The sequence below is a fragment of the Pristiophorus japonicus genome, chromosome 8 (assembly GCF_044704955.1).
Source record: "Pristiophorus japonicus isolate sPriJap1 chromosome 8, sPriJap1.hap1, whole genome shotgun sequence".
Classification (NCBI taxonomy): domain Eukaryota; kingdom Metazoa; phylum Chordata; class Chondrichthyes; family Pristiophoridae; genus Pristiophorus; species Pristiophorus japonicus.
Window position 1 is genome coordinate 71,990,281 of NC_091984.1, and position 22,591 is coordinate 72,012,871.

At 43.9% G+C, this 22,591-nt stretch overlaps 1 protein-coding gene across 6 annotated transcripts in view; it reads left to right on the forward strand.

Annotated features, from left to right (window-relative positions):
- The window catches only part of stil (STIL centriolar assembly protein), an 84,445-nt gene that overhangs the window by 52,404 nt on the left and 9,450 nt on the right, over positions 1–22,591 (forward strand). For all 6 annotated transcript variants that reach the window (XM_070886912.1, XM_070886916.1, XM_070886914.1 and 3 more), the window contains 4 exons: positions 608–1,696; positions 11,486–11,669; positions 15,812–16,037; positions 17,778–17,994. In XM_070886912.1, the coding sequence (XP_070743013.1) occupies positions 608–1,696; positions 11,486–11,669; positions 15,812–16,037; positions 17,778–17,994 (1,716 nt within the window). The remainder of the gene's footprint in view (positions 1–607; positions 1,697–11,485; positions 11,670–15,811; positions 16,038–17,777; positions 17,995–22,591) is intronic.

Genomic DNA, 22,591 nt, shown 5'->3' on the forward strand with positions numbered 1-22,591 from the left:
CAATAGCACAATGTAGCACATTGTTCACCCACTCTGTAGCTATCTCTTGGAGTGGGCAAAATGAGCCTGTGGCCAATTGAAGAAAAACAGAGAAAACCCTACTTTGAGTCCCAAAGCAAGCTTCAGTTGTCCATATCTTAGCCCAAACACAACTTACTAGCAATATCCCCTATTACTAGAGTTGTTCTCTTCTTTCAGGAACTTCTTCCTTTTTATAAAGGTCTGTCGCAACTCTGTACTTGCCATCAGATGCTTGTAGTCACATAAAACATGAATAGGAGCACACTTGTTGCAAGACCTTCATCTTCAACCATTTGGCCCCAGAATATGAATATGCATGCAAGGCAGAAGTACAGGGGAATATTTTTGAGACATGTTTCCGTCTATTCCTCTAATACATACCATTGGAATTTGGACACATTTTCAGCATTTTTTTTTAAATCCCTAACTCGGAGTCATACAAAGCAGTCCTCCATGGTTGAGTCCTATAATGACTAAAGGATAGTATCTTAGTTTCCATTTTGGAAGTTGTTTTCTGCATTGAATGTCTTGACTTCTAGAGTGCATATTCAAATAATTTATGTTATCTTCCTTTCTGTTAACTTAGTTTCCAAGAATCTATCCTTCTGTACCTGAGCTATCACTTGTATTTGATGGAAGTTTTATAGAGTCAAAGTATACGCCAACAAGTCTACAACAAAATAAGTCTTTACTAATAAAGCCACAACAGACAGCAAAAACCTGTGGAGTATCTGGAACTTTTAACTCAAAAAAACGATATTCTGAAAATGGGCAGCTTGGATTGACAGCCCAAGTTGTACATCCTCCTTTAAAACAAACTCTGACTCTTTCACACAAATCAGCAGCATCTGTTAAGTCTCCTAAAGAAAGACCAACACAGCAACATCGGAAAGGTGGACATTTTGTGACGAAGAGTTCTGGATCTTCTTCGTCCTCCTCTACTCCACCAAGTGGGCCTTCGCCTGATACTTCCATAGACCAACCCAAGTTGGGTATGCCCACTGATATAGTTGATCCAGTAACAAATGTTGTTTTGGGTAAAGGAGGGATTTCTCCCAGAGGCTGGCAGTCACTGTCCAACACAAGACAACCACAAGGATTATCTTCTCCCAACAAATCCAATGGGCATTCATTGCAACACGCTCCTAGCTTCCCACCTAATTCTCCTTCTGAAATGCAACTGCTGGGGCTTCCACCACATTTTCACACATTATATCCACCTAGCTACTGTAATTGTTGCCAACATCATGGACCCTACTGTGGACCTTCATTGAATGCTAATTGGAAAGGAAATGTCCCAACATATGGCTCTAAAGGGATTCACTCGCCTAATTGTCATGACTGTATCCCTGCACCATGCCAACAAACTCTAGGTTATTTACCAAATTCTCACTGTAGTACTGTGTATATGAAAAACAGTCCAATAAACCAGAGTTTATCTGGACAAGTAGGAAGCACTTCACCTCCAAACAGCAGCTTGATCAAGTCACCTGGAGACCCCCACATACCACCGCTAAATCAGTGTAAAATGTGCACAGGACCCTCTGCATGTTTACAATTTCCTGCGGGTAGACTGGAGCATGACCGAGAAGGAAATGGAACAATGGGATTGCCTGTTGATGCTTACAAGATTCTAGTGGAACAGGATAGACAACTAAAGCTCCTTCAGGCTCAGGTAAGAAGGTCCTAATATTTCCTTTTTCATTCTGTCTGCTTTTCCCTTGGTCATCTCTTTTTTTTTTTCCCCCTGCTATCCCAGCAGCCACCCCACCTCCCCCCCCCCCCCCCCCCCTCAAATAAAAATGAAACTCTGTGGTATGCTGACAACATGTTTGTTTTGAGCGGTGTATTTAGTCAATTTTAAGCAAGAATTATTTTACTGGATATTAAATATTGAGGACCATGTTAAACAAGCAGCCATTCAGTAAACTGTGGGAGAGAGAAAACTTGAGATGCATCTTCACCTGAAATTCTGATAACCCACAATTGTGAAAATGTTGTAGATTATGGCACATGTGTCACTGATTCATAACTTTTTACTTCCAGCAAATTTAATGAGTTTGCAAACCTTATGGAATCTGGAACATGGTTTTTAGCTTACCGTGGTCCCACAGCAATCTGATCATGACAGCAGTTTGTCTATTGTGATGATGCAGCAAATGTGCTCCATATATTGCATGACCAATGAGGTAAAAATATTACACACCACTGGAACTGAAAGATACAGGTCTTGGATATAGTACTTGTAGTACTTCCACTGTGGAAACCTTTATAAATATGCAATGTTCTTCTTTCCCTGAAACTTCGTATTGATTTTGTTTTCATTTATATATATTTTTGCTCTGTTTTCGAAGGTGAATATGCATTAGTTGCATTGTGCCTTTTATTTATTCTCTTTTTTTTTTCTCCTCCGTTATGGTTGCAGAAGATTATCTTTAACCTACCTCCCTCCCATGGTGGATTTGACCACTGTGCTATCAATAGTATATCGCTGCACCAGGGACGTTTTTGTTTTACCAACTGTTGCGTCTCCAATGATCAGCACCTTAAATAGTTGATCATTTGTCATGGTAAAAGATCCCATAACACTGTTTGAAGAGCAGGGAAGTTCTCCCAATATCCTGGCCGATGATATCCCTCAACCAAAATCACTTTTTAAAAAAAAAAACATATTATACATAGAAACATAGAAAATAAATGCAGGAGCAGGCCCTTCAAGACTGCACCACCATTCAATGTGATCATGGCTGATCATGCAACTTCAGTGCCCCACTCCTGCCTTCTCTCCATACCTCCTGATCCCTTTAGCCGTAAGGGCCACATCTAACTCCCTTTTGAATATATCCAAGAAACTGGACTCAACAACTTTCTGTGGTAGAGAATTCCATAGGTTCACAATTCTCTGGGTGAAAAAGTTTCTCCTCATCTCGGTCCTATATGGCTTAACTCTTATCCTTAGACTGTGACCCCTGGTTCTGGACTTTCCCAACATCGGGAACATTCTTCCTGCATTTAACCTGCCCAATCCCGTTAGAATTTTTATTTTATATGTTTCTGAGATCCCCTCTCATTCATCTAAATTCTAGTGAATATAAGCCGAGTCGATCTGGTCGGTCTTCATATGTCAGTTCTGCCATCCCGGGAATCAGTCTGGTGAATCTTCGCTGCACTCCCTCAATAGCAAGAATGTCCTTCCTCAGATTAGGAGACCAAAACTGTACACAATACTCAAGGTATGGTCTCACCAAGGCCCTGTACAACTGCAGCAAGACCTCCCTGCTCCCATACTCAAATCTTCTCGCTATAGAAACATAGAAAATAGGTGCAGGAGTAGGCCATTCGGCCATTCTAGCCTGCACCGCCATTCAATGAATTCATGGCTGAACATGCAACTTCAGTACCCCATTCCTGCTTTCTCGCCATACCCCTTGATCCCCCTAGTAGTAAGGACTTCATCTAACTCTTTTTTGAATATATTTAGTGAATTGGCCTCAACAACTTTCTGTGGTAGAGAATTCCACAGGTTCACCACTCTCTGGGTGAAGAAGTTTCTCCTCATCTCGGTCCTATATGGCTTACCCCTTATCCTTAGACTGTGACCCCTGGTTCTTGACTTCCCCAATATTGGGAACATTCTTCCTGCATCTAACCTGTCTATTTTAAACGTTTCTATGAGATCCCCTCTCATTCTTCTGAACTCCAGTGAATACAAGCCCAGTTGATCCAGTCTTTCTTGATAGGTCAGTCCCGCCATCCTGGGAATCAGTCTGGTGAACCTTCGCTGCACTCCCTCAATAGCAAGAATGTCCTTCCTCAGGTTAGGAGACCAAAACTGTACACAATACTCCAGTTGTGGCCTCACCAAGGCCCTGTACAACTGTAGCAACACCTCCCTGTCCCTGTACTCAAATTCCCTTGCTATGAAGGCCAACATGCCATTTGCTTTCTTAACCGCCTGCTGTACCTGCATGCCAGCGTTCAATGACTGATGTACCATGACACCCAGGTCTCGTTGCACCTCCCCTTTTCCTAATCTGTCACCATTCAGATAATCGTCTGTCTCTCTGTTTTTACCACCAAAGTGGATAACATCACATTTATCCATATTATACTTCATCTGCCATGCATTTGCCCACTCACCTAACCTATCCAAGTCGCTCTGCAGCCTCATAGCATCCTCCTCGCAGCTCACACTGCCACCCAACTTAGTGTCATCCGCAAATTTGGAGATACTACATTTGATCCCCCTCGTCTAAATCATTAATGTACAGTGTAAACAGCTGGGGCCCCAGCACAGAACCTTGCGGTACCCCACTAGTCACTGCCTGCCATTCTGAAAAGTCCCCATTTACTCCAACTCTTTGCTTCCTGTCTGACAACCAGTTCTCAATCCATGTCAGCACACTACCCCCAATCCCATGTGCTTTAACTTTGCACATTAATCTCTTGTGTGGAACCTTGTCGAAAGCCTTCTGAAAGTCCAAATATACCACATCAACTGGTTCTCCCTTGTCCACTCTACTGGAAACAACCTCAAAAAATTCCAGAAGATTTGTCAAGCATGATTTCCCTTTCACAAATCCATGCTGACTTGGACCTATCATGCCATCTCTTTCCAAATGTGCTGCTATGACATCCTTTAATAATTGATTCCATCATTTTACCCACTACCGATGTCAGGCTGACCGGTCTATAATTCACTGTTTTCTCTCTCCCTCCTTTTTAGAAAGTGGGGTTACATTGGCTATCCTCTACTCGATAGGAACTGATCCAGAGTCAATGGAATGTTGGAAAATGACTGTCAATGCATCCGCTATTTCCAAGGCGACCTCCTTAAGTACTCTGGGATGCAGTCCATCAGGCCCTAGGGATTTATCAGCCTTCAATCCCATCAATTTTCCCGACTAATAAGGATTTCCCTCAGTTCCTCCTCCTTACTAGACCCTCTGACCCCTTTTATATCCGGAAGGTTGTTTGTGTCCTCCTTAGTGAATACCGAACCAAAGTACTTGTTCAATTGGTCCGCCATTTCTTTGTTCCCCGTTATGACTTCCCCTGATTCTGACTGCAGGGGACCTACGTTTGTCTTTACTAACCTTTTTCTGTTTACATATCTATAGAAACTTTTAATGTTCCCTGCAAGCTTCTTCTCGTACTCTATTTTCCCTGCCCTAATCAAACCCTTTGTCCTTCTGCTGAGTTCTAAATTTCTCCCAGTCCCTGGGTTCGCTGCTATTTCTGGCCAATTTGTATGCCACTTCCTTGGCTTTAATACTATCCCTGATTTCCCTTGATAGCCACGGTTGAGCCACCTTCCCTTTTTTATTTTTACGACAGACAGGAATGTACAATTGTTGTAGTTCATCCATGCGGTCTCTAAATGTCTGCCATTGCCTATCCACAATCAACCCCTTAAGTATCATTCGCCAATCTATCCTAGCCAATTCACGCCTCATACCTTCAAAGTTATCCTTCTTTAAGTTCTGGACCATGGACTCTGAATTAACTGTTTCATTCTCCATCCTAATGCAGAATTCCACCATATTATGGTCACTCTTCCCCAAGGGGCCTCGCACAACGAGATTGCTAATTAATCCCCTCTCATTACACAACACCCAGTCTAAGATGGCCTCCTCCCTAGTTGGTCCCTCGACATATTGGTCTAAAAAACCATCCCTTATGCACTCCAGGAAATCCTCCTCCACCATATTGCTTCCAGTTTGGTTAACCCAATCTATGTGCATATTAAAGTCACCCATTATAACTGCCGCACCTTTATTGCATGCACCCATAATTTCCTGTTTGATGCCCTCCCCAACATCACTACTACTGTTTGGAGGTCTGTACACCTCCATGGCTATGAAGGCCAACATGCCATTTGCTTTCTTTACTTCCTGCTGTACCTGCGTGCCTACTTTCAATGAAGATGGGGTAAGACCGAGGTGGATTTTTGAGAAGAGACTACAACATTTTTGAACGGTGGGGGACACAGTTGCCGAGGAGAGGGAATCATTTACAATTTTAGCTAGCATGAGGACCAGGAAGGGAAGAATGTGTTCTTAGTAGTCTAGTGGAAATAGGGTTTATGGGTCTCCTGATGAGAGAAACTCAGAGGCATGAAAGGAGATGGGAGAAAAGCTAGAGACATGGGGGGGTTCTACTTATTGGGCAAGGGTGGGAGAAGCAGCTTAACAAATGTTATCTATTTTGGTGACAAAATAAATCTTGATACCTGCTATCTGCCTAGCATGAGCTCAAATCCACACTTCCCAGTTATCTGACCAACTACTTATTGGCCCAGAAATGGTAGTTGGCATCGTGTACGACCTATGAAATGAATACAAACTTACTTTTGCCAAGGCCCGAAACACAGACTTGCTCTTCGGCGCTGTAGAGCTCTGCGCAGCGTATGACATCAGGGAAGCCAGGAGCGCAGCATCCAGCCTATGCGTAAGGGAAGACATGTCCACAGAATATCAAAACTAAGCCATGCCCACAGAAACTTTTCTGCCTTTCATTGAAATTATATTTTTTTAAACTTCTAAAATCTTTTAATTAAACTGGTACTTCATTACTCTTCTACCTTCCTACTCTTCTGTCACCATCCCAGGCTTGACTCCCTCTTGGATAAGCCTACATTCTCCCTCTGTGCCTCAGTTAGCATCCTACGAAGGGCCCATTGAGGCACTTGTCACTGCCTCCTTACGAGCAACAACCCCAACTGTCCCATCCTACTCTCTGCCTGACCAGCACGCCCACTGGAAGCTAATCTTGCCAATCTCTTCCCCATCCAACTCCTTCCCCCAGCGCTGACCCAGTAGACGCTGGCAGTAGGACAGCCATCACCGATCCTCTCCCATCTCCCGCCAGACTTGTCCATTCACTGGCGTATAAGGTCTTTGCCATCTATAAGCTTTTTGTGAATGTTTGCATCAATATCTAACTGAAACTTAGTTGAGGGGCAATGATACCTTGTCCTTAAATGAAACCTCCCCGCCTGGCTGTACCTTCCACCACTTGCCCTACTTAGACTGCCGTGGTGGCGGTGTGGCTCTCATCAGCAAATCGATTCTTGGTCTGTCTCCCTACTCCTCTGGCATTTTCTCCTCCTTTCGAGTATCTCCCTTTATTCCACCCCTCGCCTCTCATTTAAAATGCTCATTCTCTACTGCCCACCCAAGTACCATAAATATTTTTATTATTGATATTTCTTCACTGCTTTCCTCCCTCAGCTTCTGCATCAAATGACTTCTCATCCTCTGTGATTTCAATTCATCATGCTCTCCTGAGTTCCCTATCCTCCCTTAATCTCTCCCTTCATGTAAACTCCCCTACTCATATTCACGGCCACCTCCTTGACCTTGCCATCTCTCGTGGCCTCTCGACTCCCATCGTGTCAATCGCACATATGGCCATTTCTGCCACTTCTTCATATCGATCTCCACCAACATCCCTCTTCCACCATCAACCCCATCTCCTGTGTTTGCCCCTGGAAAAAAGAAAACTCTCCCAACTCTCAAGTGCACTTATGAACTCCCAACTGTCCAGCCTTTGGCCCTCCATTCACCGTGACATTTCTGCAGCTACCAATCTGCATCACACTCTTTCCACCACCTTTGGTGCCCTAGTCCCTATTAAAATAATAACACTCTCCCTGGTACAGCCCTCATCTTCGCTCCCTTAAGTCCAAGGGATGCAGACTTGAATGGATATGCTGGACAACTGATTGAGCCACTCACCACCAGATCTGGCTGGATCACATAAAACATTATCGGATCCTGCTCTCATCTGCCAAAATTGCTCACTGTTCCAAAATCAGTCAACCACATTTGGAGTACTGTACTGTGTACAGTTCTGGTCGCCATATTATAAAAAGGATATATAGGCACTGCAGGTGGTGCAGAGAAGATTTACAAGAGTGATACCAGAGATGCGAGGGTATACATATCAGGAACATATGAACAGGCCGGGGGGTCTCCTCTTGAATGGAGAAGGCTGAGGAGGTGACCTAATAGAAATCTTTAAAATTATGTGAATGGTTTTGATAGTGGATACAGAGAGAGTGATTCCACTTGTCGCATCTCTGGTATCACCCTTGTAAATCTTCTCTGCACCATCTCCAGTGCCTCTATCCTTTTTATAATATGACGACCAGAACTGTATGCAGTACTCAAAGTGTGCTCTAATCAAGGTTCCATACAGATTTAGCATAACTTCACTACTAAAGGCCATCAATATAAGATAGTCACCAAGAAACCCAATAGGGAATTCAGAAGAAACTTCTTTACCCAAAGAGTGATGAAAATGTGGAACTCGCTACCACAGGGAAGCAAATAGTATAGATGCATTTAAGGGGAGGTTAGATAAGTGTATGAGGGAGAAGAGGATAGAGGGTTTTGCTGATAGATTTAGTTGAGGAAAGACGGAAGAAGGCGCGAGTGGAGCACAAACGCCGGCATGGACTGGTTGGGCTAAATGTCCTATTTCTGTGCCGCATATGCTATGTAATCCTATGAAATGCAAAGATAAACCCCGGCTTCACTTCTCCACTGCTCACCGACTTCTTAAACCCCTCTCCCCATTCTCCACCCTCCCCTCTGACAATAAGTGTGAGGAGCTCATGGACTTTTTTTGTCTCTAAAATTGAGACCATCTGTTCAGCTGCCTCTGCATCTTCCCTTCCTTCCCCTAGCCCACCGGGCCAAACTTCCTCTAAGGATCTCTCCCTGCCAGAGCCCTGACCTCACATCTTTCTCTCATTCCTCTTCGATCTCCCCTCATGAGATCTCTGAGCTCACCTTGTCCATGAGACCCACTTCCTGCTCCCTTGATCCTATTCCCACCAAACTGCTGACCACCCAACTTCCTTTTCTGGCTCCCATGTTAGCTGACATAGTTAACGGTTCTCTGTCCTGTTATTTTTCCGGTCTCACTCACCTTAAATCTGCCATCATCACCTCTCTCCTCCAAAAAACAAAGCCTTGACCCCCTCCATCCTTGCAAACTGTCACCTGATCACCAACATCCCTTTCCTTTCGAGTCCTTGAACGTGTTGTCACCTCCCAAATCCGTGCCCATGTTTCCCACAACTCCCATGTTTGAATTCCTCCAATTCGGTTTCCGCGCCTGCCACATTACCGAAACGGCTCATCAAAGTCACAAATGACATCCTTTGTGACTGACAAAGGCAAACTATCCCTCCTCGTCCTCCTTGATTGTAGCCTTTGACACGGTTGACAACTCTATCCTTCTCCAACGTGTCTCCACCATAGTCCAGCTGGGTGGAACTGCACTCACCTGGTTCCATTCTTATTCTCTACCACAGGAAGTTGTTGAGGCCAATTCACTAAATATATTCAAAAAGGAGTTAAATGTAGTCCTTACTACTAGGGGGATCGAGGGGTATGGTGAGAAAACAGGAATAGGGTACTGAAGTTGCATGTTCAGCCATGAACTCATTGAATGGCGGTGCAGGCTCGAAGGGCTGAATGGCCTACTCCTGCACCTATTTTCTATGTTTCTATCTATCTAATCGTAGCCAGAGAATCGCCTGCAACTGCTTCTCTACCAGCCTCTGCATCATTACCTCGAGTGTGCCCCAAGGATCTATCCTTGGCCCCCTCCTATTTCTCATCCACATGTTGCCCCTTGGTGACATCATCCAAAAACAGTGTCTCTTTCCACATGTATGCTGATGACACCCAGCTCTACTTTACTACCACTTCTCTCAACCCTTCCATGGTCTCTAAATTGTCAAACTGCTTATCCGACATCCAGTTCTGGATGAGCAGAAATTTTCTCCAATTAAATATTGGGAAGACCGAAACCACTGTTTTTGGTCCCCGCTGCAAACTCCATTCCCTAGCCACTGACTCCATCCCTCTCCCCAACTTCTGTCTGAGGCTGAACCAGACTGTTTGCAACCTTGGTGTCATATTTGACCCTGAAATGAGCTTTCGACCACACATCCGCAGCATAACTAGGACTGTCTATTTCCACCTCCGTAACATTGCCCCTCTCCGCCCTTGCCTCTGCTCATCCGCTGCTGAAACCCTCATCCATGCCTTTGTTACCTCTAGATTAGACTATTCCAATGCGCTCCTGGCTGGCCTCCCACATTCTACCCTACGTAAACTTGAGGTCATCCAAAACTCAGCTGTCCGTGTCCTAACACGTACCAAGTTCCGCTCACCTATCACTCCTGTGTTCGCTGACCTACATTGGCCCTCGATTATCAATGCCTCGATTTTAAAACTCTCATCTTTGTTTTTAAATACCACCATGGCCTCTCTCCTCCCCATCCCTGTAAACTCCTTCAGTTTCTCTTCTCTTTCCCCCCCCCCCCCCCCCCTCCCCGATATCTGCACTCCTCTAATTCTGTCCTCTTGAACATCACTGATTATAATCACTCAACCATTGGTGGCTGTGCCTTCTGATGCCTAGGCCCTAAGCTCTGGAATTCCCTGTCTATACCTCTCTGCCACTCTACCTTTCTTTTCTCCTTTGAGACGCTCCTTAAAACCTATCTCTTTGACCAAGCTTTTGGTCACCTGCCCTAATTTCTTTTTGTGTTTTAGTATTACATTTTTTGTGTCTCAATACTCGTGTGATGCACCTTGGGACATTTTGCTATGTTAAAGGCGCTATATAAATACAAGTTGTTGTTGTACTTTGGACTTTATTTCATATTTCAGCATTGTCTTTTTTCATCCAAACTCAATTTTAGTCTCAACACAACATCCTGTTTTGATACTCCCTTAGCAAAGAGGTCAAGAACCAGGGGGCATACATTTAAAGCAATTGGTAGAAGGTTTAGAGAGGATTTGAGGGGTAATTTCTTCACGCAGAGGGTTGTGGGGGGCGGGTGGGGGAGACGCGGCTGCGGTCTGGACACCTGCCTGAAAGGGTGATAGAGGCAGAAACCCTCACCACATTTTAAAAAGTACTTGGATGGACCGAGAGAGAGAGGGTGATTTTAATAACTGACCCAAAAAGACCACATCCTTTCACTGCACTATTAACTAGCCATCCTGGCTCCATGATATGTGGAGCGGGAGATTGGGATTCTTCCCACTGCTCCAAATAATGTTGTAAATCAATGTCTTGATGGATCTAAGCTGCACATCAGTCTGGAGATAACCATTACTCAGTTTCAACTGGTTAAACTCCAGCTGTATTCCTCTGTAGACATGAGGATCCTAAAGTGCTGATTTATTGTCAACCTACCCTAAGGTTCCATGGGCTTTGGGTAAGTCACGTGTGTCCACAGGGAAAGAGTACACACTCCATTTCAGACAAACATTAAGTCTAATTTGGTCTGGACCCTCTTTCCATTTGTCAAAAAATAAACTGACCGAAGGATATCAATGTTTTTAACCTGATAATACTTCAAAACACAAGTTTTGTGAAAACCTAAGAAAGCATTTATATTCTTTGGTTAACTTTTAGTGTTTGCTACATGCAGATTCAACAACTTTTGGACACTCAGCCTTGTGGTGTTACAACTCCTGTGACCCATTGCTCTTCAAAAAGTATTGGCATTTCTAATCCCTCACTGCAGCCAGAGAGACAAGTGGGATTTGTTGCTTTGGAAGCCCAGACATCTGGAATTCACATGAAAAAAAGTGTTAGCATTGCAGTGAGCACAGGTGAGACACAGCATATCCAACATAATTTATGCAGAACTGATTAGTTCAATTCTTTGTATTTTGTATAATAAATGTTTTGTACACATTAAAATGGAAATATAGAAGCTGTTTTTCATTAATTCTTTGAGGACTGCTGTACCATTTGTGTACTAAAAGTTGTTTTAAATTGGCATTTTTTTTCTAGAGCATGCTTTTTTGCTTAACTTAAAATTTAGAGAGTCTACCAGGCTTGCAACAAATTGAGTGTATATCCTGTCTCCGATGGTATTTTGAGGAGAAAGCATTCCTTCATTTTATTTAAAAACATCTTGAAAATTGAACCATCATGTGTATACATGTAGGGAACATTTTGATTCCAAAGACCAAAAGCAAGATGAGAGGCAAAAGAGCCACGTATCGGCACTTCTGGGGTAAGCTTCTTGTAGCTCCACTGCCTGCCAGAATTATTATTGAGGTTTGGATTTGAATGAATAAAAATATAATTTATTAGTTTCATTACATCTGTAAACTGTACCAAACCTGTCTTTAAAAATAATTTGCTGACCCCCAATTAAAATGAGTGTTCCTTCATTGTTTATGCGCACATCTTGTTGGATATTCTTCAGATTACAAAATACTCCTTGGTATATCGAAGGAGTATGGGGTTTCCAAAATGTTGTAATACCTTTGTGCATACAGTTCTAGTTGCTATTGCACGAAGGATGCAGATCAGTGCAACAAAAGAAAGACTTGCAAAGGACCTTTCATGACCTCGGGATGTTCCAAAGCGCTTTACAGCCACTGAAGTAATTTTTTGAAGTGTAATGTAGGAAACACAGCAGCCAAATTGTGCACAGCAAGATCCCACAAAAAGCAATGTTATAACCAGATAATCTGTTTCTGTGATGTTGATTGAGGGATAAATATTGGTCAGGATACCAGGGATAATTCCCTTGCTCTTCTTCGAAATAATGCCATGGGATCTTTTGCGTTCACCTGAGGGAGCAGATGGAGCCTTGGTTTAGCATCTCATCCGAACGACGGCAACTCAGACAGTGCAGCGCTCACTTAGTACTGCACTGGAGTGTCAGCCTAGATTCTTGTGCTCGGGTCTCTGGAATGCGACTTGAATCCACAACCTTGACTCCGAGGCGAGCGTGCTAGTAACTGAGCCACGGCTGACACCTAATTAATCCGAACCAAACTTTTGTATATTATATCTGAACAAAAAGCCATTGACTTAATGAAAATATAGTTATTTCATAACAATCTAATGAGAGTTAGACATCTCGTATCCAAGAAGAATAGATGAGCTTACTAGCCTTCTAAGTATAGTTACTGAGGCTTGTAATTTCATCATATAACTATTTTGTATGTGATCGTTTTATAATGATACAGATTACCACATAATGGTATGAGCATGTTATGAGTGGTTTGTACAAATTGACTCCCATCAGCAAATTGAGATATCTAAATTGGATGAGGATCCCAAGCGAAGCACAGAATAATTAGACTAGAACTGAAGGGTAACAACTCTGTATAGGTTGCATCTTAATTATACTGATGCAGGTCATAAAAACATGCATAGAATTTGGTCATCTGATGTAAAAATTGTAAGTTTCTCTCTTCACCAACCCAGCCCACCCCAACCCCCTGTCCCAAATAGACTGCACTTTATGCTAATGACAACAATTGCCACAAACTTCACTTGGGAGAATGATTCTGTGACATGTTAAGTAACATCCTAAAATCTTCTAACTTAATTACTTGTGTCGAGATGGAGGGATTCATTTCTTGGGGAAATGCTGATGAATGGCAGACTAGCTTGTACGGTTTTGATCGTTTTTATTTAACCCATGTCCACCCCTTTGCTGACTCTGAGCTAAACTAGTCAGGCTAGGGATGAGGAAGAGCAAATAACTATCGGTGGCTCCTAGTTTCTGAGCCCACATTTTCTATATACAGTTTCAAAACTCAGTATTTTGACTGAATGGGCCCAAGTTTCCACATGATTTGCGCCTGATTTTTAGGAGCAACTGGTGGAGAAGGGACTATCTTAGAAATCGCAATTCTCCACATTTTTTTTTTCTGCAGTTCTAGTCAGGTAGAACAGTTCCACTTTGGAACAGAATTTTTTCTTCAAAAGGGGGCGTGTCCGGCCACTGACGCCTGATTTCAAAGTTTCCACAGTGAAAACGTACTCCAAACTAAGTTAGAATGGAGCAAGTGAAGATTTTTGTAGAACTGAAAAAACCTGTTCTACACATTAAAAAATAAGGCGCAGGTTACAAATTAGGCGTCCAGAACGAGGGGGGGGGGGGGGGGGGGGGAAGGGAAGTCATTAAATTCTATAATAAATCCTTATTTATACTTATACAAATATTATACAAATAAATCCAACCTGAATAAACATTTATAAGCAAAGAAAAGATTAAATAAACCATCTTCCTACCTGTGTGAAAGTGCTTCAGGCAGGCCTTTCGGGAGCGAAGGCTGAACGGACCGGCCCGAGACTTCGGGCAGGGCCCGTCCCCAGCACCAGATTTACAGGTAGGTGGCGTTAGGTCGGGTCGGTGGGGGTGGTGGGAGGGAGGTCAGTTTGGTTCGGGTTGGGGGTCGGGAGGTCAGGTTGGATCCAGTCCGGGGGTGGGTGGGGAAGTCGGGTCCGGGGGAGGGGTGGGGGGGTGGGGGGGGGGAGAGAAGAGAAGAGAAGAGAAGAGAGAGTCGAGTCTGGTCCCGGGGCGAGGGGGAGGAGAGAGTCTGGTGCGGAGCGGGGTGGGAGTCTGGTCGGGTCCCGGGGGGGGAAGGGGAAAAGTCAGGTCCGGGGGGGGGGGGCGGGAGTCAGGTCAGGTCCGGTCCGGGGGGGTGGGGGAGGAGGAGGAGAGTCAGGTCGGTGTCTGGTCCGGTCCGGAGGCGGGAAGCGGGAGTCGGGTCGGGAGGAAGCAGGAGCTGGCCTTGGGAGGAGCCTTGTGCACGCAGCCCCAGTGAGGCCATTCGGCCAGGGCTAGGGGCTGCATGCTTCGGCCCTTCCCACACAGTTTTGGGCGCCTGAAGCTACTGCACATGCGCGCCCACTGTAGCGCGCATGTGCAGAGGTCCCGGCACTGTTTTCAGCGCAGGGACCTGGCTCCGCCCCCTACAGTTCCTGCTGCGCTGCGCCGAGGGCCAGAGGACCTGCAGGGAGGTGGAGAATCTGGAGGGTTTTTTTAGGCGCACTTTGTGGCACGAAAAACGGGCGTTCAGGTCGGGACTGCGCAGTTCTAGGCACGGCTCAAAACTTGGGCCCATTATAACTAAATTCCATTCAAGTTCTTCCACTTCTAATAGTACCAGTAAGTTATACCATGTCAGAGATCACTTGTATTTCACTGTCATGGTGTCACCTGTTGTTTAATATGTTCTAAAAGCCACATTATTGGGAGAACTTAATAGGGCCAATAATTCAGTGGCAATTGCAACCACCATTATATTATTGGACGCAGAGGTTAGAAGCCTCCCCCGCCCGCCTCAACACAGCTGGATAGTGTGCAGGACACTGGGAGCCTGTACACAAACTGAACAAGGCTCACTTAAGTCCCCCAAAAATAACTATGGCTCTCCTCATCAAGCATCTGAACAGCACTTCAGCTGTTTGGAACAGGCATTAAAGAGAGGTACCAATTGAAAATAAATGTTCAAATACCCACTCCCCCACCCCCAAGCTCCCTCTTGCCTTTCCTGGACTGGATAATTCTGCTGGTATGCTACCAAAACCAGCAGCTTTCCATTGACTTCTGCCTGAAGTAATGAATCCTTGTACTTCCAGTGCATCCTTAGTAACATGCCCAGAAAAATATTTAAATGAATTGATCTCATATTAAGCACATGGAGCACTTGAGTAGCGGCACTGTCGTGGGGGATTCATTATCGGTCCTTTTATGTACTCTAGTCTAGAGAGCCTCAGTCCAAGACTTGAGTATGTGATGTTAGCTGACGCTTTAATGTAGTAGTGAAGCATTGTCAGGTGCTGTCCTCTGTTAAACCAAGGCCAAATCTGCTTGTTCTGGTAGTTAAGATGAACATTAACGATCCTGTACCACTATTCGAAGAGCGATGATTTTTCTATAATACCATGTAATCAGGAAAGTAGTACTATATTAATGTGACGTTATTGCATATTTTAGGTGCCAGTTTGTTCTGGTGCCCTCCTGAGGAGCAAGGGGTGCGTCAATCTGTGCTCAAGCTAAATGACTCTGAATCATCCAATGAAGAAATGGCTATCTCTATTACAACTGAGAACACCAGCCATGTCAGTATTGCCTCTTCACTGAATGAAGTGGACATTCACAGCTTTGTAGAGAACAGTCAGGTTACAACAGATACTTCTGATCAAGCTACTGACGTACAAAAGTAAGACATAATTTTTTTAATAGTTGAAATAATTTTCAAACATGTATTTAAAAATTTGGATACAGGCCAAGATTATGGTAAAATTTACATTAGAGCTGTAAATATTTTTAAAAACTGCCGTTGGACCCACAGGATAGGGTAAACACCAATGATCTGGGTTGCTCTACGGTTGAACTGAACACATTAAAAATCGATACTGATACCTTTTTAAGAGGGAATTGCGAGTGGTTTCACTGACTTCTGTATTCCACCGTAAACTGTGTAGGGATGGGATGGAAGAGATGGGTGCTGGTGGATAGCGCAGGAGGAGTAAAAGAAAACTAGGTTTTAGTGCCAGAATAAGTCGGGTTGTGTTTTTTACTAGATTTTGCTCTCTGGATTTGCAGTTGTACAAATGTTTTCGTCTAATTGGCTATAAACTTAACAAGCTCTGATAAATAAATGACTTTTTTTTTGTTAACAGGCACTTTTGAATGTGTAGTTAGAGAACAAGTACTGTAGTAAATGACCAAATAGATGGAACCATTAAAACTGGAAAAGAGGACGAAAGGAAGTCCAATCAGTAATGAAGCCTTGTCTGAGTATAGAAGAGTAGTTTGAAGGCAGTTCAGTCATTCCAGATGGATTTCTGGTGAATTTGATTTTAAAATAATACCTCTTTAACCTGGGATGGTATTTAAGGTGATACAAACCATGTGACTTAGTCTGATGTAGCTATTTCCTTCATCCACCGCAAAGGCGAATATTCTTTTGTCTATCTCTTGCATTCGTGTTCATTGCTATGTTGTAATTCAAGAATTCTTACATGGGCCATCAGGACCAGACTGAATTTGACTGTAGTCTTGAGCTGACTATTGCATTATTTGGCAGCTAGATGCTTGGAGAGGAGAAGGAAAAGGGGGAAAATGGATCAGCTTATTTGGTCCAGTAGCTTCTTCAGAATCTTAAATGCTGATATGATCCTGAACAACTCAGGGTCCCCATTCTACTTTGATGTTGTCTTTGGACACTGAAAAGATGTTTGGCGGGGTAGACCAGAAACTTCAGTATTGGGCAATGAAATGTTTGCCTTTGCTTCTATCATTCGAATTCTTTTTTTTCTCCACCTGTGTCCATTGTGGTTGGTATTAACTACCAGGTGCTTGTGTGCTCCATTCCTATCTATCCTGATTGTTGGAAAACTGTAGAAGTAGCAATTCGATTCTGTCCTGGTGTGAAGGTGACTGTTGCAGAAGGCTCTGCGCATCAAGATTAATTTTGTTTGTTGTCCTACACTGCTCTGATGCTCTAATTGCACATAATACCCAATTTTTTTTTTAATGAATAGTGATGCCATCACAGTCATTAAGTGATGACTGCCCAAAATGTGTGACCATTTGATTTTTTTGGGGGGTGGGAATGCTGAAATTAGTGAAGTTGCAGAGGCCATACTTTGGGACATTGTGAAGTGACCATAAATTAGCAACAACATTTTTTTTAATATAACTGTTTATAAAAAAAAAAAGGCTATTTTGCCCTTTCCTGTGCTGAACTTGGGCCTCTCAGATAATTTCCAATGATGGATAAATTGCTGTTGTCTGTTCCTTTTTATCAGGATTGAACACCTCCTTTCTCTCATGCAAGCATATAATCTTACCACTATGTGGCAGCACTTCAGAGATGACCTTGTTTGTTTTTTGTATGCAACTAACCACTAAAAGTATGTTGACTAATAGAATTTTTAATTTGTTTGCCATTTAGCTGTACAACTGAATGTACAAAAAACTGCTGGGACCTTCATGTCACTTTTCAGAGCCCGGTGCTTGGGGAGAGTGCAAGTACATACCTGAAGAGTAGCCCGACAGATGTACCACATCATGTGGGTAATAAAGAAACAGAAAAATATGAGGAGCATATCACAGAATCAAGTAGTAACCCTCCATTACAAGATGAGCAGAGGTTTTACCACAATTTAATGGTGAGTGCTCAGTTAGATTTTAATAAATTTATGAAAAGGAAATCATGCTTGACGAATCTTCTGGAATCTTTTGAGGATGTAACTAGCAGAGTGGACAAGGGAGAGCCAGTGGATGTGGTGTATTTCGACTTTCAGAAGGCTTTTGACAAGGTACCGCACAAGAGATTGTTGTGCAAAGTCAAAGCACATGGTATTGGGGGTAATATACTGACGTCGATAGGGAACTGGTTGGCAGACAGGTAGCAGAGAGTAGGGATAAACGGGTCCTTTTCAGAATGGCAGGCAGTGACTATTGGAGTGCCGCAGCGCTCAGTGCTGGGACCCCAGCTCTTTACAATATACATTAACGATTTGAATGAAGGAATAGAGTGTAATATCTCCAAGTTTGCAGATGACACTAAACTGGGTGGCGGTGTGAGCTGTGAGGAGGACGCTAAGAGGCTGCAGGGTGACTTGAATAGGTGAGTGGGCAAATGCATGGCAGATGCAGTATAATGTGGATAAATGTGAGGTTATCCATTTTGGGGGCAAAAACACGAAGGCAGAATATTATCTGAATGGCGGCAGACTAGGAAAAGGGGAGGTGCAACGAGACCTGGGTGTCATGGTTCATCAGTCACTGAAAATGGGCACGCAGGTACAGCAGGCAGTGAAGAAGGCAAATGGTATGTTGGCCTTCATAGCTAGGGGATTTGAATATAGAAGCAGGGAGGTCTTACTGCAGTTTTACAGGGCCTTAGTGAGGCCTCACCTGGAATATTGTGTTCAGTTTTGGTCTCCTAGTCTGAGGAAGGATATTCTTGCTATTGAGGGAGTGCAGTGAAGGTTCACCAGACTGATTCCAGGGATGGCTGGGCTGTCAAATGAGAGACTGGATCAACTGGGCCTTTATTCACTGGAGTTTAGAAGGATGAGAGGGGATCTCATAGAAACATATAAGATTCTGACTGGACAAGTTAGATGTGGGAAGAATGCTCCCGATGTTGGGGAAGTCCAGAACCAGGGGACATAGTCTTAGGATAAGGGGTAGGCCATTTAGGACTAATGAGGAGAAACTTCTTCACTCAGAGTTGTTAACCTGTGGAATTCCCTGCTGCAGAGAGTTGTTGATGCCAGTTCATTGGATATATTCAAGAGGGAGTTAGATATGGCTCTTACGGTTAAGGGGATCAAGGGGTATGGAGAGAAAGCAGGAAAGGGGTACTGAAGGCATGATCAGTCATGATCTTATTGAATGGCGGTGCAGGCTCGAAGGGCCGAATGGCCTACTCCTGCACCTATTTTTCTGTTTCTAACCACATTTCTAAGATGCATTCTAAGAATATGAAATATGTGGATTTTTTTCCTCCACATTTTCTTTACTTATTCATTTATGTTGAAAATTCTGAAAATACCAGTAACTCCTGTACCCAAGTTAGCTACCCAATACAGAATCTTTGTGTGAGCAAAGACAGCATGTACCAGGTAGTTTTAAAAAAAAAAAACTGAGCCTGATCCTGTCCTTGCCCAATGTTCACAGGTATTTTCCAGCAGTAGTCATGTTATCCGTCGGGAGTGGGAACCCTAGTTTTGTTTTTCTTTCCTTCCCTTCCCTAATTCAGGGCATTGAAACCAGTTGTACCAGCTGAAAGCTGTTTAGAACAGCACAGACTGACGATTAAATCTGCGACCTTCTGATCTGTGCAATTTGGCACTATACCAGATCATACCTTTTACCCACTAGGCCAGGGATGTCTACTCTATTGGAGCAGGTTATTGGATACACATACCACAACTTCATCATCATCATAGGCAGTCCCTCGAGTCGAGGATGACCTGCTTCCAAGCCAAAAAGTTCACAGGTGTTTCAATGAAATACCTAATTAATATTCCAGGTCCCGAACTAAATCTTGAAAGGTGGAAGATGCCTGTGAGTGGATTTTTTTTAACGTGTGATGGCCGTTGCACACTAGCCACCACACGAGCTTGACAGAGCTAGGTCTTGGTCCAGTGGCAAGGATTTACCAAGATGACTGGAGACTAGCTCTGCTGCACAGACCTAGTGCGCGCACATCACAGTGTGGCCTGGCCCGTGCTGCCCCTGGGCTCTCGCCTCTCCTGGGCCCCGATCATGTCGTTCCACGATCTCTCGATGCTCCTTCGCCCCGACCTCACTGCTCCTGCTGTACCTGCCCACGCTTCAATCACCGACCTGGATCTTGGTGACGTCCAATCCAGTCTCCCTCTTCGCTGCCGTTGCTCTCCTGCACCAGCACACTCTGCTCCCTGGAGAGGGCACACCACCATGCTGCTCCTTCCACTCACCGGCCTGCTCCGATGGTGCTCACAGGCCAGGGGCTGCGCAGATTACTGGACCAGGCCGCCATGATGCTCGCAGGCCGGGGGTCTTGCAGACAGGAAGGATATACTTGCATTGGAGGCTGTTCATAGAAGGTTCATGAGATTGATTCCTGAGAGGAAGGGGTTGTCATATGAAGAAAGATTGAGCAGGTTTGCCCTTTACTCCTTGGAGTTTAGAAGAATGAGAGGTGATCTTATTGAAACATACAAGCTTCTGAGGGGGCTTGACAGGGTAGGTGCAGGGTATATTAGGGTATCCTAATGTAGACTGGTATAGTATTAGTGTAAGGTGCAGAGAGGGGGAATAATTTCTGAAGTGTGTGTTCAGGAGAACTTTCTAGATTGGTACGTTTTTGTCCCAATGAGGAAGGAGGCATTGCTGGATTGGAATGAGGTGGAACAAGTTTCAGTTGGGGAACAGTGATCATAGTATCATAAGGTTTAGGTTAGCTATGGAAAAAGACGGAGCAATCTAGAGTAAAAATACTTAATTGGAGGGAAGCCAATTTGAGGGTTGAGAACAGAGCTGGCCCAGGTAAATTGTAATTGAAGATTGGCAGGCAAAACTCTAATCTAACAATGGGCAGCCTTTAAAGAGGAGATGGTTCAGGTACAGTCCCATGCCACAACTAGCAAGTAAGTCACATATGATTACATAAGTGCCTTTTCTACACACACGCAAGCTCCTATGCACCAAAAAAAAAATAAACGTTCGTTTTTTTTCCCCCCACCCCCATTCAGACCAAAAAATGCAAGTCCTCCATACATAAAATTGCAAATCTTCCTGACAGAAATTGTCTGGTTGCCTGTTCCTCGCTTATCTTTTTGCTCTCCCTGATCTTGTCTGGGCTTCAGTCATTCTTCACTGTTCTCCTTCCTTGTCTGCTCAACCACTATTTGCTGTCTTCACTGATGATCAATTCTGATTGGTGTGTGGATTCAGTTGACCCCTGCACCATAATCCACTCTAATATTTCTAAGATCTGCTGCAATGTTGTAAATTTACCAGTGTAGATTCCGTTGTTCTTCCTCTAACTGCAGTGATGATGACTGGTTAGTCCTTGGTTTGTACAATATTGGAAGCCTTTCATTCATTGTTTGGAGTCCAGTGATGTGCAGTTAGGTTGAACAGGTAAAGTGTGAGAGACTGTCTCCTAACATTAATGATTGGTTCCTGATTTTCTCATCATTTATGGCTCACTGCTGTGCACCATGCTGGATAGCCAAATTCCAGGACTGGGCAGATGTAGGCTTTGTATAGTGTGAGGAAAGTTCTGGGGTTGACTCTCTGCTTGTTTTCACAAAGGACTCTCAATTGGCCCAAGCTGGTTGATGCCCTTACAATGATGTGGATGTGCAATATCAAAGTATTATTCCTCTGGAAAGTTATGCCTTTTTGACAGGACCTTGATCCTCATGCATGATTCGCTTGGAGAATAGCACATGCTTTGACTTTCGAGGGTTTTATAAAATTAGGTATTGATGTGCACATTCCTCTCGATCATCCAGGCATTTCTGGAGCTATTTGAAGTTAGTTCCAAATTCATAGAGGATACCCAAATGGCATTGTCATCAGCAAACTGTAACCAAATCACAATTCTTTCTATGTTGCGAGGTAATTGTGTGGGCTGATAATTGAGCTCTGGGAATTTCCTGCCATTGAGCAAAACTGGTAGAGATTGCTGTCCCTGTTCTAACAGCAATTATGTGCTGTGCCAAGAAATTTGATAGCCATCAAATCAGCTCACTTGGGATGTTGAGGTGGTATATCGTAGTCCGTTGTGCTAAACAATGTCAAAAGCATTGTCCATGGTCAGAAACATTGCCGATGTGCACTCGTTCTTGCGAAAGCCTCGGGATGTGCTCTGATTTGTAGCAAGTTGTCACTGGTGATGCTTCCTCTCTCGACTCCTGTTTGGCCTGAGTTGAAAAAGTAAATGCTTTTGAGGTGATGTTGTAGGCAGGGTATGTGATGACTCCCTCCAGCAGCTTTCCTAGGTAGTTCAACAGGCTGATTGACTGACTGGTAATTTCTGGGAAGCATAGAAGGTGGTCATTCAGCCCATCATGTCTGCACTAGCCGAAAAAGAGCCATCCAGCCTAATCCCCCTTTCCAGCTCTTGGTTCGTAACCTTGTAGGTTGCAGTAGTTCAAGTGCAAATCCAAGTACTTTTTAAATGCATTGAGGGTTTCTGCCTCTACCATCCTTTAAGGCAGTTCCAGACCCCCATCATCCTCTGCGTGAAATAATTTCCTC